Source organism: Poecilia latipinna, unplaced genomic scaffold (assembly GCF_001443285.1).
Source record: "Poecilia latipinna isolate Pla-1442-1.1 unplaced genomic scaffold, P_latipinna-1.0 Scaffold3553, whole genome shotgun sequence".
Taxonomy (NCBI): Eukaryota; Metazoa; Chordata; class Actinopteri; order Cyprinodontiformes; family Poeciliidae; genus Poecilia; species Poecilia latipinna.
In genome coordinates this window covers 1-12,770 of record NW_015116169.1, presented here as the reverse complement: position 1 = coordinate 12,770, position 12,770 = coordinate 1, and the positions used below count along the sequence as shown (strand labels likewise).

The 12,770-nt window shown below is 41.8% G+C and overlaps 2 protein-coding genes across 3 annotated transcripts; both read left to right on the top strand.

The window, feature by feature from the left end:
• Positions 1-714: 714 nt before the first annotated feature.
• LOC106941218 (2-hydroxyacyl-CoA lyase 1-like) lies at positions 715-6,889 on the top strand. Of its 2 annotated transcripts, XM_015024160.1 has the most exons (17): positions 716-898; positions 1,040-1,144; positions 1,239-1,279; positions 1,383-1,463; positions 2,001-2,073; positions 2,147-2,224; positions 2,301-2,395; positions 2,488-2,600; positions 2,727-2,862; positions 3,069-3,174; positions 3,303-3,386; positions 3,469-3,570; positions 3,662-3,816; positions 4,562-4,720; positions 4,802-4,909; positions 5,015-5,201; positions 6,548-6,889. In XM_015024160.1, the coding sequence occupies exons 1-17, from the start codon at positions 848-850 to the stop codon at positions 6,578-6,580; spliced, it is 1,707 nt and encodes a 568-aa protein (XP_014879646.1). In that variant the 5' UTR covers positions 716-847; the 3' UTR covers positions 6,581-6,889. The 2 variants fall into 2 exon arrangements, with proteins under 2 accessions (XP_014879647.1, XP_014879646.1); XM_015024161.1 differs by lacking the exon at positions 4,802-4,909 and having other exon boundaries at positions 715-898.
• A 278-nt stretch (positions 6,890-7,167) lies between these two features.
• LOC106941215 (acetylcholinesterase collagenic tail peptide-like) lies at positions 7,168-12,676 on the top strand (the record flags this gene model as incomplete). The annotated part of the gene is made up of 7 exons (XM_015024158.1): positions 7,168-8,067; positions 9,894-10,003; positions 10,190-10,291; positions 11,043-11,087; positions 11,234-11,260; positions 11,989-12,060; positions 12,590-12,676. Coding segments are annotated over exons 1-7 (540 nt in total), but the record flags the coding sequence as incomplete, so codon positions are not given.
• Between the last annotated feature and the right edge of the window lie 94 nt (positions 12,677-12,770).

The following is a 12,770-nucleotide window of genomic DNA, read 5'->3' as shown; positions in this document are numbered from 1 at the left end:
TATATATATATATTGAAGATGCACCAATGAGGATTTTTATTGAATAATAATTTTGCTTTCAAAGCTTTTTTCCTCTTCAGTTCTAAAACATACATTTGTGGTGCAGATTATTTTATTTTGACAAGGTTATCACAAGGCATGCATCAGAACATATGTGCTTAACCTTTTTTTATTATTTCACTCTAAATTGCATCAAAATGCACCTTGTTGCTAATGTATATATACTGAAAATTGTGGAAGTTTTTAATTTTGAAGCATTTCTTAAATAGGAAATGGGTTATTCAGTATTTGAGCTGCAAAATCTGTGTGATTCATTGACGGATCTGTCACTGAACTTGAAATGTGATGCTTCAAAAGTACAGCCTCTAATAACTTTAAAATATTTTCCTAGCTTTAAGAAGGATGGAGCGGGTATGTAAGTCTCAACGGGTGTTCTTAGTACAGTGGTTCAGTTTAAGATGAATAGTCTGCCAAACAAAGCCTAAAGAAATTATTTCTAGAGAATTTGTAATTGTTTTATGAACGAGAGCTCACTGGTTCTTAAAGTCAGCCAGGGGGCACTAAGCTTTGCCTGGTGCTGGATCTAATTTTAACGCCGCTGTTAAGTTAGAACTGAGTCAAATGAGCTGAATCCTAAACGAGATTCGGAATCTTCATCCAGCTGCTCTGAGGACGGACACGCGTCTCTCCGCTGATTGGTCTTCATCCCGGAAACGGAACAAAAAGGGGGCGTATCTATAGTGCTCTGCTGAGAAGTCACAGCAGAGCAGTCACAGAAGTAATATCCAGCTAAATACACGTATATATATATATATATATATATATCTTAAGCTTCTGCTCAGGAGTCATGGACGAAGTGACAGGCGCTCAGCTCATTGCCGAGTCTCTGAAAACTCAGGTGAGATCGGGCGTTCAGATGTAGCTTTTTGCCCCGCAGAACTGTGTCAGAGTTCATGTTCTGGGCTGCAGGAGTTGCCAAACTTCATAGCTTCAGGCATTTGATGACCTGATCTCATTTAGATGCTGCTTCTCCCTGCAGAAAGTGGAGTACATGTTTGGGATAGTCGGTGTTCCTATCATTGAAGTGGCCATGGCTGCTCAGGCTGCTGGGATCAAATATGTGGGAATGCGTAACGAGCAGGCGGTAAATGATCCGAACGCCCTCTACTCTTTAAAAGAGTGACTAAATCCTCACAGTATAATGATTAGATCTCACAGATTGTTCTGTCACCCCACAGGCGTGCTATGCTGCATCTGCGGTTGGATACATAACAGGGAGGTGAGACCTCTGTTTGCTGAGCAGAACAATGTGTTTGGGTTGTTGTTGTTGTGTCGCTTTCTTGCTAACATGTTGCTACGTTCCTGTTGACCTCTGAACGCAGACCAGGAGCCTGCCTGGTGGTGTCTGGACCTGGACTCATTCATGCTCTGGGTGGGATGGCTAACGCCAACATGAACTGCTGGTATTACACAGTGTTGAAACTTTCCTCTTTCACTGTCACCTCTGTTGCTTTCATTCACTCCCCAAAACTATTACATTTACAATTATTATTATTTTTTATTTTTTTTGACAATGGAAGGACAACAAAGAGTAAGTACATAATTCTGAAGATATATAGTTTTCATTTTTGTTTCCAAAACATACATGATTAGTCACCTAATTATTAAATGAAGTCCATTCAAAGGTTTGTTGGAGAACATTATTGAGCAAAGAAACTCATGAAGCTTAATAAGGGAACTGAAATTAATTGAGACTGAGGTGGATTAATTAAACTGGAAATGGCTTTAAAGCTGCTCCTTAGAGAGATTATACCATTTCATTAAGAAAAATGGTCAAAGTCTGTAGAGACACCGTAACAGATCTGGAGCAGTAGATGGTTCTATATTTTGACTGAGAGGCTGAATGTAATCCCAGCTAAAAATCACGTTGACGTTTGAGATTGTAAAATGTGAAAAGGTTGACGTAGCGGGGCTGTAGAGGAAGTGTTTTCTCTACTCAGGCCAGTGCTCGTGATCGGCGGCTCCTCGGATCGAAACCAGGAAACAGCAGGAGCCTTTCAGGAGTTTCCCCAGGTGATTCTACCTTCTTGTGGGGTTTTCTTTTACTCCGAGTCTCTGCTCTGACTCCGGTTTCATTCATTTTTAGGTGGAGGCGTGCCGCCTCTACAGCAAGTTTACTGCCAGGCCCAGCAGTCTGGAAGCTATCCCATCAGTCATAGAGAAGGTGACTACGTTATTATTTGTTTTCACGCAAATAGGATTCCTTAAGAATGAAGTAGATCGTATTTGTTCACTCACAGGCAGTCCGCACCAGCATATACGGGCGCCCGGGTGCTGTTTACGTTGACATCGCAGGGGACATGGTCAATGCTAAAGTAGAGCGGGACAGAGTCAGGTTTGTTAGATTTCAATGCATCCTTTTTTTTTTTTTTATCTAAATGGCCGCTCAAAGTGTAAAAGAATAGGATAAACTGATCTCTTCTGCAGGGAAGTGTCCTGCTGTCCACCTCCACCTGTGAGTTTGGCCCCCAGCGCTGCAGCTGAAGAGGCCCTCTCCGTCCTAAAAGCAGCAAAGACACCTTTGGTCATCATTGGAAAGGGTAATGCAAAGAAAATATGCATTTTATTTTTTTCAAACTTATAGGGGCGTACCTTTTTATTTCTTTTGTCTGTGATGCAAATCAGCTGCGACAGAATAAAGCTGTGAAGGTGTGTGTTCTGAGCAGGAGCAGCTTACAGCAGGGCGGAGGCTGTGCTGACGGAGTTTGTGGAGGAGAGTGGGCTCCCGTTCCTGCCCACACCTATGGGCAAAGGAGTCCTGCCCGACGATCACCCCAGCTGTGTGGCCGCTGCCCGCTCCAGGTCGGCCACCCGCTGTAACCTAATCAAGCTCCAGAACTGAACATTTACATGTTTTTTTTTGTTTTGTTTTAATTTTTTCTAAATTTTTTTGCCTAAATTCTGCAATGAAAGATATTTATTTTTGCACATCTTTACAAGAGCGTCTCCCACAAACATTAATCAAAGCTTATTGCTTTTATTCTTTTTTTTTTTTTTCTGTCGCAAAGAGCTCTTCTTCAGGCCGACGTCGTTCTCCTGCTCGGAGCGAGGCTAAACTGGATGCTGCATTTTGGTCTGCCACCCAGATTTAATCCTCATGTTAAGATCATTCAGGTGTGTAAATGTTGTAGCCAGTATTTCACTAAACACCAGCACAGACGCTAAAAACCTGTTTGCACGATAATCTGCTGCTGCGGGCGTCACTGCACTGTAAGCAAAACGAAACCAAACGCTTCTTCCAGGTTGACCTCTGCGCCGAGGAGATGGGAAACAACGTGAAGGCACGTGTTGCTCTCCTGGGGGACGTTGGTGCTGTTGTGTCTCAGGTCGGACATGAGATTCGGTATTTTAGCTTTCCTCTAGATGTGGACGGATTAAATAATTGTATCTTTTTTTTTTTTCCTTCAGATTCTGACGTGTGTCCGCAGAGATGGCTGGAAATATCCCTCTAAGACCGGGTGGTGGAGCGAGCTCAGAAAGAAGGTTGCTGCTAATGCAAAAATATCAAAGGTGGGTCCGACTGCTCTAATTTCGGACAAATCTCTTGCCTCTTCAAACTCTTTGCAGATATTCCTAATTGAAGCTCTTGCTTTCGTAACAGGCTCTGGCTCTTAAGGGAACTTTGCCCATGAACTACTACACTGTGTTTCATCACATTTCTCAGCTGCTTCCACGCGATTGCATCATTGTTAGCGAGGGTGCTAACACTATGGACATCGGACGCACCATGCTGAATAACTACCTACCCCGACACAGGTGAGGCGTTTTATCAGCGTCAAGCTTCAAGTGGCACAGAGTGGACTGATGGAAATGAGTGCACATCTAATAGCTGCTCTGAAATATATATTTTGATTTATCTATGATTAACTTTTTTTCTTCTTTTTATTTTTTATTTTTTATATTAAATTCTCAAACAGTATTTCCTTCTACCAGAAATGGCCGTACCTGACATTTATTTCCAACTTAATACAATTATGTCTTAAATTGGTTAAATTGTCAAACATCAATCCCAGGATTAGCCCTAACCCCATATCTTTTAAAATGAAACTATGCCTGACATGTGATCAAAGGACGCCTGGAGTGAAATGTCACATTTCTTAGCACCGCTAAGATTTTTTAAAAATGTGATTTTCAAAAAAGAAAAAAAAAAAAAAAATCGATATTTTATTTGTAGCGGCATAATCTCAAACTGCTGCAATTTAGAGGGGGGGGGGAAACAACCTTTAACTAGAATATATCTTTTATTGGGTAAAAATATGACAAGAAATAATTTTTTAGCAAAATAAGAGGTGGCAGACTTACTGGCTGCCCTAAAATAGGGTGAATGAAATTACCCAAATTAGTTGATGGATTTTTCCACATTTCTTTGTGAAATTACATCACTGTAATAAACAGATTCCTTATTCCAAAGGATTTCACATATTTCCATAAGGGTGCCAATAAAATTGGCTGAATAAAGTCATCTCAGGAGCCTGTGTGGGGTATCTGTGTTGATGTGAAGGTTGGATGCGGGCACCTTTGGAACGATGGGAGTCGGCCTCGGCTTCGCCATAGCAGCAGCTGCCGTGGAGACGACCAGGATCAAACCCCAAAGAGTCGTCTGTGTGGAGGGAGACAGCGCCTTCGGCTTCTCCGGCATGGAGGTCGAAACCATGTGCAGGTCTGTTTTTCATAATGCAGTCATGTTACTTTTTCCAACACCAGTGGACATAATTTTTATTTTTTTTCCCCTTTTTACTAGGTATAATTTGCCTGTGATCATTATTGTGGTCAATAATAACGGCATTTACAGTGGGGTAGACGCCGACACGTGGAAAGAAATGGCAAAAATGGGTGACCTGACCTCTGTGTGAGTCTTCCATTAACTATAGAGCATAGCTATAGAGCAACCTGTACAATCTAATTTGCATTTCTATGTGTAATCACCTTCCTATACGTGTGTGCTCTCCTTCAGGGCGCCTCCTGTCTCCCTTCTGCCCGAGGCCCGCTACGATGAGGTAATGACGGCGTTTGGAGGTCGGGGGTTTCTGGTGAGGACCGCGGAGGAGCTGCGCGAAGCCTTGCAGCTCTGCCTGACCGACTGGGAGAGACCGAGTCTGCTCAACGTGCTCATTGACCCGTCGTCTGACAGAAAGCAGCAGGTACATGAACGCCTCTGTAATTACACTGATCGTCACGGTTCTGATCTGAATTGACTCAGTTTTTATATAGTGCCTGTATTCGTCCCACAAACTTCAATGTATTCCATTGAGATTTTATCTGATTGACCAACATGAATTGATGGATGATGAAGAAGTGCAAGGAACGGTGTCTTTTTTTTTTTTTTTGCTTGTTTCTTTTTACGAAAAAACATTTAAAAAAGGATGTGAGCATTTTATTTCTTCCCCCTTTTCTCTGCCAACCCTAAATAAAATTCAGTCCAGTCAATTGCCTTCAGAAGTTACATAATTAGTAAATGCTCATCCACATCATCAACTGACAAAGTCCAGTCAAGGAGAGCATGAATTATTGAAGCAGCCACTGTAACTAGACACCAAACACTAGCTGCATTTATTTACATTCACAGTCATTCTTTTATTTATTTATGTCCGATATATATTTATTCTTTTATTTATTATTATGTCAGTTTTGGTCCTCCATAAAACAGGAGGTGTAGGGTGAATTCACGCCACCCTGTGGCCTGGGTATGGTAACTGCAACAGACAGGAATATAAACAAATGCAAAATCTTATGATCTGACTTAGAATTTTTTAAGACAAAAACTTGCTCAGTGTAAGAAAATGTACATTTCCTTACAACAGAATGTATTGTAAGAAATAAAAGGATCAACAAATGTACTTCCCCTATTACTACATCTCCCGAGACTACACATATTCCTAAGCTATATATATATATATATATATATATATATATATAAAATTTTAGATTTTGTAGGAAGTAACGGGGAGCACAAGAACCTTTTTGACCCTCACAGCAGCATAGCTGGCTGTCCTTAAAGGATAAAAGAGTGCTGCAGTTCAGGATTTGCATGGAGCATCAAACGGCTCGACCCTCGTCTCATCCTCCCACCGCTTTGTAGACCGACGTCCCACCCTGAAGCATTAATCCGTGCACCCCAGGTGCATAGCCAAACTGTTGTATCCCCCTCACAATCCCTTCGTCTAACTCCAAGCTGGCCTTTCTATTTCAGGGATCCTGTAATTAGAAAGCACAGCCCCTCTTTGTTTATGTTGAATGTATCCACGCAACCCTCAGCAGGCAAATCTGAAGGTTGCGTGAAGGTCCGTGTCTGGTGCTGAGCTCCGCGCCTGAAGAAAACCTGTTTCTTTTTATTTGAAGTGGGTTGGTTAAATTGGTGTTTAGCATCTATTTATGGTTATAGAAGACGAAGTCAAGCCTGAGAATAATGACAATAAACCCCAGTGGTTTGATGGATGCTATATTAACATGATAACCTAATGGATTTTGATGGTGTCTGTGTTTACAGGAGTTTCCTTGGCTCACGCGCTCCAACCTGTAAGACTCGAACCTTCGTCCAGAACGTCAGCTGATGAGCAGTGGAAGCTTTAAGACATGAAACTGTTTTAATTTTATTGATTGTTCCTATGAAATAATTAATGTTTTGTGATTCTTGCTACGTTTTAGGAGCTAACAACGTTTTACAGTTCACACAGTGAAACTTTTTTCACAATAGTTAGTATTTTCTTCTGAAAGTCTTAATATGATAATATTGAGATAATGAATATTGATGCTGTTGAATAAAATAAAATAATGCTTATGTGACATGACTGGGCAAACAAACCAATAAAACCAAATGAGGAACTTAAAAGTGCAATTGATTTTTCAATTTTTTTTCTCATCTTTGAGTTTAACCTTCACATGAATGAAAAAATAGATGATCCAGATAATAAAAGTGCAACTATGAAACAACTTTCAACTACACATTTATTACATACACTTTCTATATTGTTGACTGATGGGCAAGATTGTTCGAAGGTAAAAAATATTCATATTAAAGTTATTTATAAATTTAACAGATAAATTAATTTCAATACTGTGAAAAAGTATTTTTCTTCTTACAGACTTCTGTTGCTTCTGTAACACCAAACTGTTTCAGATCAGAGATCAAACTATGTATCAAAAATTTCACAAGTAAATACAACATGCAGTTTTGAAATGGTGCTCTGACTGAGGAACAGATCTAGCCAAACCAGCATAGCTCTACGAGAAAAACACAATTCCCCCACCATTTTTTAAAATCTCTTTTCCTATTGTTTAACTCCACTCTTCCGAGAGGTAAAATGAACCAGAACGATACCCAGTGACGTACAGACCTCACTTGCTTCGGTAAAGTTCAGTGCCAAATGGCATCAGAGTTTCAAAAGATGGCAAAGACCTTTCTCATATTCGTCAAACATCTTGATACCTCCTAAAGACTTTTGGCAAAATGTCACGTAGACTAAGAAAACAGAGGTGTTTCATTTCTGACACTACAGTGCAAAAGTAAAATGCATTTTATCTTGCAAAAAAAAATAAAACATAGCAGCAGTTTCTAATTGAGGTCACTCTTTCAGGATGGCAAATGGTGGATTTGTCTTTATTAAGACTCCCTACCGAGGAGTGGAAACAACAATAAGACCCCTCTACAGTAGTAGGGATCTAATATTGGCACTGAGGGCAGCTGCTGTGCTGTCTCCTGTAATTTTAGAGCACACTGATGCGGAGGAAAGATTTAATGGGTATTGGTCAGCGTACTCTCTTGTGAAGGCGTAAGGGAAACCAACAGAACGAGCGAGCAGAGAGGGAGGGCAGAGAGGGAGAGGACGGTGAGGAGAGGAGCCGAGAGGGGAAGGCAGAGTTTCAAGGCTGCTGTGGCTCAGACGTAAAGTCGGGCAACTATCTGTGGCAGCATGACTCTCCTCGCTGTTGGACTGTGTCTGCCACTGTGGTTTTCTTTGTGCCTGGCTCAGTCCTCGTTTCTGGACAGCTTCCTGTCATTCCCAGCAGGTAGGCACATTCAAAACCATGAGCTTGCACATGCGTGGGCTGTTGTGTGAGTGAGTTACTGCACTAAGTGCATGCGTTACACATGGTGCTGAGGGCTTCTGGAAATACGGATTGTGAGTTTCGCTGCGATCTCATCATAATGTCGGGTTGTTTTGATTTTCCTTGTTTCCCTTGAGGTAGACTGTAAATGCCTCTATAAATAGTGAGAGGAGCTTCAGTCCGTCTGCGAGAGGCACTTCATATCTCTGTCTGGGTGTCATGATTTGATATTTTGCACCTGTTTTCGTGTTGCTTATGCTGCTTGTGCATCTTGTACCCTCTTGTAAGGTGTCTACCAAAATATGCCCGATCACTCCACACTGTTGCTTCTTTGCAGATGCATGGGCACAAGTTTGAAGTTAAAGATTTCTTTGCTTGTGTTTACGATGAGGTCAGAAATGAGTTGTAACAGTGTGGCGAGTCATTTTTTTTTTTTTTGAATATTCAATATCATTGAAATCAGCCATTATTTTTGCCAGCCAATTTGTGACTATTCTGCAGGAGTTATATTGCATTACAGTAAAACATTTGCCCTCACTAGTTCAATATTTAGCAGAGATAGTTAAAAAAACACACTCACACACACACACACACACACACACACACACTGGTAGTGCTGCTAGTACAACTAGCAGGGCAGAAGTTCCACAAGTAAGACATGGTGCTAGACTAGTTGTGCTAACTAGAAGGCTTTTTGACCTCCTACTCAGCAGGAGATTACCTAGACTAATCTAAGTGGACAACATTTCAAATACTTTTTAACATAAGGACCAAAAGCAATGTTACAAGTCAAGCAGTAAACATTTAATAGCCATTTTGAATTTACTATGCAGATGAATTGCAGTATTGCACTAGCCATATATTGGAACATTAACTTCATATTGGTGAACTACTTGACATTTTTAAATGCTGTAATTCACTAGTCTGGCAAAAAAAAAAGCTTCACCCAATTAACTAACACACACTTAGGCTTAATTACAGCATTTTATCAAGTCATTGAACTTGATACAGCATTTTAAAAGAGCAGACCGTTTACAATATTTTTACTATTTACAAATCGTTGCACACTGGTTAACTAGTTAACGATTTCAAATGGAGTAGCTTACTAGTCTGGCTGAAACACCTCGCATGAATAATGCTAATGTGAAGGTAGTTCTAGACATACTACTCAAGTGGTGAACACTTTCTAGTGAACATGTACACTATTTGACATTTTTAGTGTAACATTGACAATTGGACTTCCCTTAATAAGTCACATGGCATCCTTCCATTGGTCAACCAGCGAATACATGTTTCCACCACCATTCTCCTCAAATAAGTTTCAACTAGCTGACTAACTGAAGCTAATTTTCCGTGTCAGTGAGCCACTGCAATAAAGTGCACAAATTCATTAGTTGACTTTTTTTTTGTGATCTGGACATCAATGGTCTAGTCAACAAGTGCTCCATTTAGGCTCTTTTTTTTTACTAGCTTAATTCTTTAGCCACTCTAGTTGTCTGACGTGCACATTCAACGATCACACGTTTAACACTTGACACTAGAGCCATCCATCGATTTGGTCTTGTTGCTAACTGATGCGTCAAAAGCCAAGCTGAGACTTAAGTGCTAACTACGACTAACATTTTTTTAACTAGTGTAAAGTTAAATTAGAAGGTAAAAACAATGTTTGATTTCAACTGAATATTTGCATAAACAGCTCGCTATTTCGACAGGTAAACAAACTTGACAGATCAAGCGAACTTTTTAACCTCTGGCTTAATTTGTGACCGCATGTACGCTGTGCACAGCTCTCAGGTCCCAGGAGCAGCAGAAGAGATTTAACCCATGCTGTTTACTGAGTCCTCCACCGCCCCCGCTCTTTCCTCCACCCCCTTCACTTTGGCGCCGCCACACACTTGTGAGTCATGTGACTTTCTATTGTGGAGTATGAAGCTGTTGATATGTCCTTAGGTTACAGTCATACGGGTTGCTAGACATTGTTTGGCACTAGAGTTCTCCTGGTGTTTTTGGCTATGTTGTGACAATTAAATGTAGATCTGACTCAATCGAAATCAAACCTTGCGTTTTTTGTTTTTTTTTACAGGAAGAAGACGGTTCACGTCGTGGCAGCGAGTCTGGCCATAAGAGTAAAGGTTCTGCCTGTGCCCAGGGCCCTCCTGGCCCCGCTGGACCGCCTGGGCCTCAGGTAAAGCACCAAACTCTTAGGATTCGAGATCTTGTCGCTGACATTTCAACACGTCATTCCTGCTTCACGCCCAAAACAATCACGTGGCTTGACTACAAATCACTTCATAGAAAGGAACAAAATGTGACGAATCGGCACTCTGGCGAAAAAATAAATATTTGCCCCAATCTCCCCTTCCAACTTGATAGTTCCTGCGGAGAAGATGGGGATTTCTCTGGCCCTTGCAGCACAACAGTCCATTAACGCGCCACATTTAGCTGCGACACAAATAGCCTTTTTCCACTGCCGGCCAGTGTGCCACACATCATTCTCAGAAACTGTCCGAGGAGCTGGAAAGGCGGGCTGTGTCGCGTAAATTCCAGGGATCTCCGACGCACGCCGTGCACGCGTTTGTGTTTTCAAGTCATGACAAATACATAATAAAAAAAAACAAAAAAACATTTTGATTCCGCTTGTGCTTGTGAGCCAGATCTATGCGCTGCCGAGAAATTAAGTTTCTGTGAGTAATAGGCGGCTTACCTCAAGCGGTTGTTGAGGCTTCTGCTTACGCCACCAGATGGACTGACTGCAGTTCAGTCTATCAAAAAGACCCATGAGGCACTTCTCGAATCAATAGAGACCAGTCAGCCTTCAGCTAATTAAAACTGCAGCTCTGCTCTCCAAGAAGCATGTTGCCGACAGTAAAACTAATTTAGATGGCTATCTACGTGATTCATAACCAATTATTTTTGTGTTTTCTTATGATAACAAGGGTCCCCCTGGATTTCCTGGAATGAGAGGGCCTAAAGGAGAAAAAGTAAGCAGTTTATTTGATTTCCTCGTCTTGTAATTATTCCTGAAAAGGCAGATTGAATTGACCTGTTGCACATAACTGAAAAATGCTTTTGGGAAGTTCATTAAGCGCCTGCTGTCCTTGTCCCCTCCTCCGCATCCTGTCGCCAGGGAGAAATCGGAAGACCCGGGCAAAAGGTGAGAGCCCCCGTCAATCATGCCGTCCCTGCTTGCCGCCGTAAGTGAGTTTTCTCAAAAGCGACACAAAGCATCCCCTCCGCATCCCCTGCGAGCGAGCGCACATCAAGAGAGGCACTGTGTGCGAGTGCACAACCTTGACAGGAGACAGAGCAGAGCAGGCTGTCAGGATGCAAGGGATGCAGGGGTTGCTGAGGCTAAACGCCTCAGTCATGCACGCTGACATGATTCAGCGTGCGGCATCAGGACAGTCGCGCTGGAGAAGAAGGACATCTCCCGATCTCCAGACGAAGATCAGGAGACTCTTGTTTGTTTGTTTGTTTATTGGCAAAAGCAAGATGAGAAGCGAGCTCCAAAACGTTCCTGTCAGTGTTGCGGCGCAGTAAGTGCAGCCCCTCACCGAGCAGCTTTGCAGCACTGCGGTGCAATTTAGCTTAGTGCTTCAGCCAGATCATTAATCATTTTATTCCCAACAAGCAAAGACTCCCAGTTCTATATACAGCCATCATTTAATTAAAGAGAGCAAAGTGACAGTGCTCGTTAAAGCCATTCTGCCTCTACATGTGCAGCAGGAATGGACAGATATTGCACCGTGCTGCCTGTCATCTAATGTAACATTCAGACTTCTCTCCCTCTCTCCCTCTCTTGGTTTTGTTCTAAACCTGTAAAACAAAGTGACAGTAAAAGCCCTGATTTCATAAACTTACGAAGCTGATGTGTCACACCAGGGTCGGACTGGGCCTCCTGGGCTTCCTGGGCAACAGGGACCAGCAGGATGGCCGGGACCACCTGGGGACAAAGTGAGTAAGTCAGACCTCATAATGTTAGAGACCTTGCGAAACGCCGTATAACCGACACAGCGCCTTGCAGAAAGTATTCATGCCTCTCGAGCTTTATCGGAGTCGAGAGGCACCGCAGAGCGTTCGGGAGACCCGGTGGAGGGGAGGAGTTCAGAAAAGAAGCAGCTAAAAGTCCCACAGTAGCTCTTGAGCAGCAAAAATCCACAGCTTAGGTGAACAAATTTGTTGACAGGACAAATATTAGTCAGAGAACAGAGAACAAGAGTTGCTATAAGAGGAAGAAAACCAACACTGGACATCACCTGAACTCAACATCCATACTGTGAAATACGGCAGTGGCAGAATCATGCTTTGGGGAAGCTTTTTTTTTTCTCTTGAAACTGGGGTATGAATACTTTTGAAAGATTGTAAATAGCAGGGAGTGAAAGTAGGGGGGAAACATTTTCAGCTGGGGTTTAATTGGACGTGTTTTTAAGAAGTTAACCTCCTCCACATGTTTAAATATATATATATTTTTTTATATTATCAGGGTGAGAAAGGTGACCCGGGTTTGATGGGTTTGCCCGGATCTAGAGGACCAATGGGGCCAAGGGTACGATCCACACATAAAGCATTGGTGTCAACTTTACCCCTTTTTTTTTTTTTTTTTTTTTTTTTTTTTTTTTTTATTTTTTTTTTTTTTTTTTTTAATTTTTTTTTTTTTGGGTTTT